This window comes from Grammomys surdaster, unplaced genomic scaffold (genome assembly GCF_004785775.1).
Source record: "Grammomys surdaster isolate TR1022 unplaced genomic scaffold, NIH_TR_1.0 342, whole genome shotgun sequence".
Lineage (NCBI taxonomy): Eukaryota > Metazoa > Chordata > Mammalia > Rodentia > Muridae > Grammomys > Grammomys surdaster.
Window position 1 is genome coordinate 607580 of NW_021604761.1, and position 3542 is coordinate 611121.

Consider the following 3542-nt stretch of genomic DNA (forward strand, 5'->3'; position numbering starts at 1 on the left):
AAGATGTCCTGGGATCAAATCCCTAGAACCCACAATAAGAACAAGGGAAGGAGCTGGGCGGTGGTGGCGCACGCCTTTAATCCCAGCACTTGGGAGGCAGAGGCAGGCGGATTTCTGAGTTCGAGGCCAGCCTGGTCTACAGAATGAGTTCCAGGACAGCCAGGGCTATACAGAGAAATCCTGTCTCGAAACCCGCCCCCCCAAAAAAAAAGAACAAGAGAAGGGAGGCAGAGAAAGGAGAGGTAAGGAACGGGGGGGGGGGGGGGGGGGGGGGACACGAGGTCACTGATGAAGCTGACTCTGGGCTCAGAGAGAGACCCTGACTCAGTCAAATAAAGTGGCCAGGAATCTAGGAAGACACCCAGTATCAAGCCTGCCCTCCATCCACATGTCCCCACCCACACATGTGAGCAATGACTCTACTTATACACCAGCCACACACAAAACAAACAAACAAGAAACCCACAAAAACAAAAGCTTAAAAAAAGACAATGGTAAGCCCCAAATCTTACAAACACCATGGTCAACATTTCTTCAACCTACTATAACTGAGACGAACTAGGCCTGGCTTCTTGGTTTCCAACCTGACAGCAGACATGATTAACCAAAGCCATGATTTCCAGAACACCAGGGCCACTGAAGTGTAAACCATTATGAACTAGTTTGCAGAAAACTTTAAACTGTTGTATTTTAATCAAATTAAGCTTTTCTTTCATTTTTATCGAACAAAGAATACAGTCTTCCATCAGTACAGCAAACAACTGCCTCAGGTTCCAAGGCCCACGGGCAGCTCTGCTGGCCTCTAGTCCCTCCTGCTTTTTCTGAACATCCTCCCTTACAACCACATACTGCTAGCTCCCCTAGCAGTGGTATCCCCATCTTGGGCTCTGCCTCTAGAAAACTCAAGTCTATCCCTAGACCAGTGTCAGTCCATGGTCCCATAGAGGTAGCCTGAGAATTGTCTGACAGGCAAAGACAAAAGCACATGCGGACCTTCATAATTCTCAGGAGAGGCACAGACAACTGAGGTTACAAACTCATACCCTGGAGCTCAGATGCGTGACGAGGGTTAGAGGACCAGGTTCCTGAGAACACCATGAAGAGGACAGTGTGGGGCAGCTCCCAGGGTAGGCACTTCCTTTCTGGCCATCCTCATGCACAGGAGAGCCATGGAGGTTTGTCCCTCACCCACCTGTGTCTGCTCCTCAGAGGTATCCTCTGCTCTACGGTTGTCTTCCTCACAGCCAGCTCCTTCAGAGTCCTCCTCACTAGTGTCACTGCCAGAATCTTCAAGGCCTGAAAACACACTCTCCTCGCTGTCAGAGAGACTGGAGTCAGGGTCGCTGAGGAGAGGAGGCTGCAAGGAATCACAGAGTTTAATAACTACCACCTGGAAACAGGTTGTCACATGCTTCCATCTGCTCCAAAACCATCCACCCAGCCTGGGCCCTCCTCTCCTGCCTCGGTTGACAGAACCTGCCCTCAAAGCAGACACATCAATCCCCAGTGTCTTGCAACAGAGAGAACTTTTCAAGAGCATATTGGCTTTGTGGAGCTCAGTTTCCACTCACTGTGTCACCAAAACCAATTTTCCTCTACTGACAAACCCCACACCCTATTCTGGCACCTAAGGGTCCTGGAACTAGAAAGACACCAGCTAGGAATGGGGCCCTGGGTCTGGGAAGATTAGAACTCCCTGAAGGCTTGGACCAGCTACAGTAGAAGCTTCTTTACCTTGAAGACTGGGACCAACCACTGAGGGACAAGCTGGAAAGTTGAAGAGTAGCAAGCTAAACCTCCGTGGTGGTCTGAATGAGAAGGGCCCCCATACGCTCACGTATTTGAATGTTTGGTCTCTCTCCCTGCTCATCAAGAAGTAAGAAAAGCTCTGAACTGTTGCTCCAGCACAGTGTTCCTGCCAGGATGATCAAGGACCAACCCTCTAAATCTGTAAGCAAGCTTCCAATTACATGCTTCCTTTTATAAGTTGCCTTGGTCTTGGTGTTTCGTCAGGGCACTAGAACAGTAACTAAGACAAACCAACCATCTGCTGTCTTTTTTAGAACAGAGAGAATCCTCTGAGGATAGCCCTAGAGGCCATCTTACAACTAACACATTATGACATTCATGTATTGTGAACAGGTTTCTATCACTGACATCCAAAAGTTAAACAAGAACTTCAATACTTGAGGAAGCATGTGACTGCACCTAGAACTCACTCTGTAGACCAAGCTGGCCTTGAACTAATGGAGATCATCTGCCTCTGTCTTCTGAGTGCTGGGATTAAAGATGGGTGCCACTGCCTCTGGCTAATTCTTGCCTACTTGAGCGGCCTTCACTGCCAACTATTCCACAGTGTTCACCTGAGTTTCTATAGAAGTCATACTGACATTCTTATTATTGACATCTCTAAAACTATGTTAGCTACATGTCATACTAACAAGTAAAAACAATGCAGACGGTTAGAAAACAAACAACTGACTACTAAAGGTTTACTACCTAGAACTACATGTAGGAAAAAGCTTAGGTATATCTCACAAAACAAAGGGACAGCTTACGTAGTGGTTCTCAACCTATGGGTCACAACCCCTCTGGGACGAGCGACCCTTTCACAGAATATCCTGTATATCAGATAATTACGATTCATAACAGTAGCAAACTTACAGCTATGAAGTAGCAGCGAAAATAATTTTGTAGTTGGGAAATCACCACAACATGAGGAACCGTATTAAAAGGGCCGTGGCATTAGGAAAAGTTGAGGACCTAGAGGATCCAGTTAAGTGGAGTCAGCTGTAAGACACAGCCCTCTACCACCTAGATTTGATGAAGCCCCACAAGCAAGCCTACTGATTCAGGCTCAGCAATGTGAAGTAGCAATGATTCCATGACAACCAGTTCTGGATGCCCTGGGTTCCCATTCAGGTTTCTATAACCTCATGTCCTTTTTTTGTTTCACAACACACCTGACATACCGGCCTGATCGCACAGCTCGAGTGCAATTACAACCTTTTCCAGGACAGGAAGCACAGATGGAAGGTCCAGAGACTGTGGGGAGGGGACTCTTAAAAGGTCTCTCCCTTAACACGGTTCAGGCCACAGAACTAGCCCCTGGGTCCCAGCGCTCCTCGGCGCAGGTAGTGTTCTGCTGAGAGTTCCAAAGTAACAACCCAGATAGGATGAGCTTCTTCCGGGCTCCAGGCGACCCACAAGGCACTACACACTGCGCCACGGCCCGGCCTCCCTGGTCTTGCCACGTGCCTACACGGTTCACAGAGGGATGCAATCCGCTACTTCGAAGTTACCTCTTGTATCTGCAGCTCCTGATCAGGTTCCAAACGCCGTTTCCCTGGCAGCGATCCCGGTGACATGTGGGGCTTACCACACACCCCCGCCATGCTGCGCCGCGCCGGCTACCGATTTACTGCCGCTTCCGGCAGCGGGAGAGCCTCGTGTGCCCTCAGCCGGGCCCCGCCCAACCAGGTTCTGATTGGTGAACAGCCCTTGAAGCCATCTTGCGCAGGCGTATAGTGCGGAGGGCCACC

General features: G+C 49.3%; 1 protein-coding gene across 1 annotated transcript in view; it reads right to left on the reverse strand.

Annotated features, from left to right (window-relative positions):
• Bop1 (BOP1 ribosomal biogenesis factor) overlaps positions 1–3434 on the reverse strand; it is a 23940-nt gene extending 20506 nt beyond the window's left edge. Inside the window, exons 1-2 of the mRNA XM_028778871.1 lie at positions 3303–3434; positions 1193–1357 (exon numbers count right to left, since the gene is read on the reverse strand). Coding sequence (XP_028634704.1) covers positions 1193–1357; positions 3303–3395 — 258 coding nt within the window. The 5' untranslated portion in view covers positions 3396–3434. The remainder of the gene's footprint in view (positions 1–1192; positions 1358–3302) is intronic.
• Positions 3435–3542: the final 108 nt, after the last annotated feature.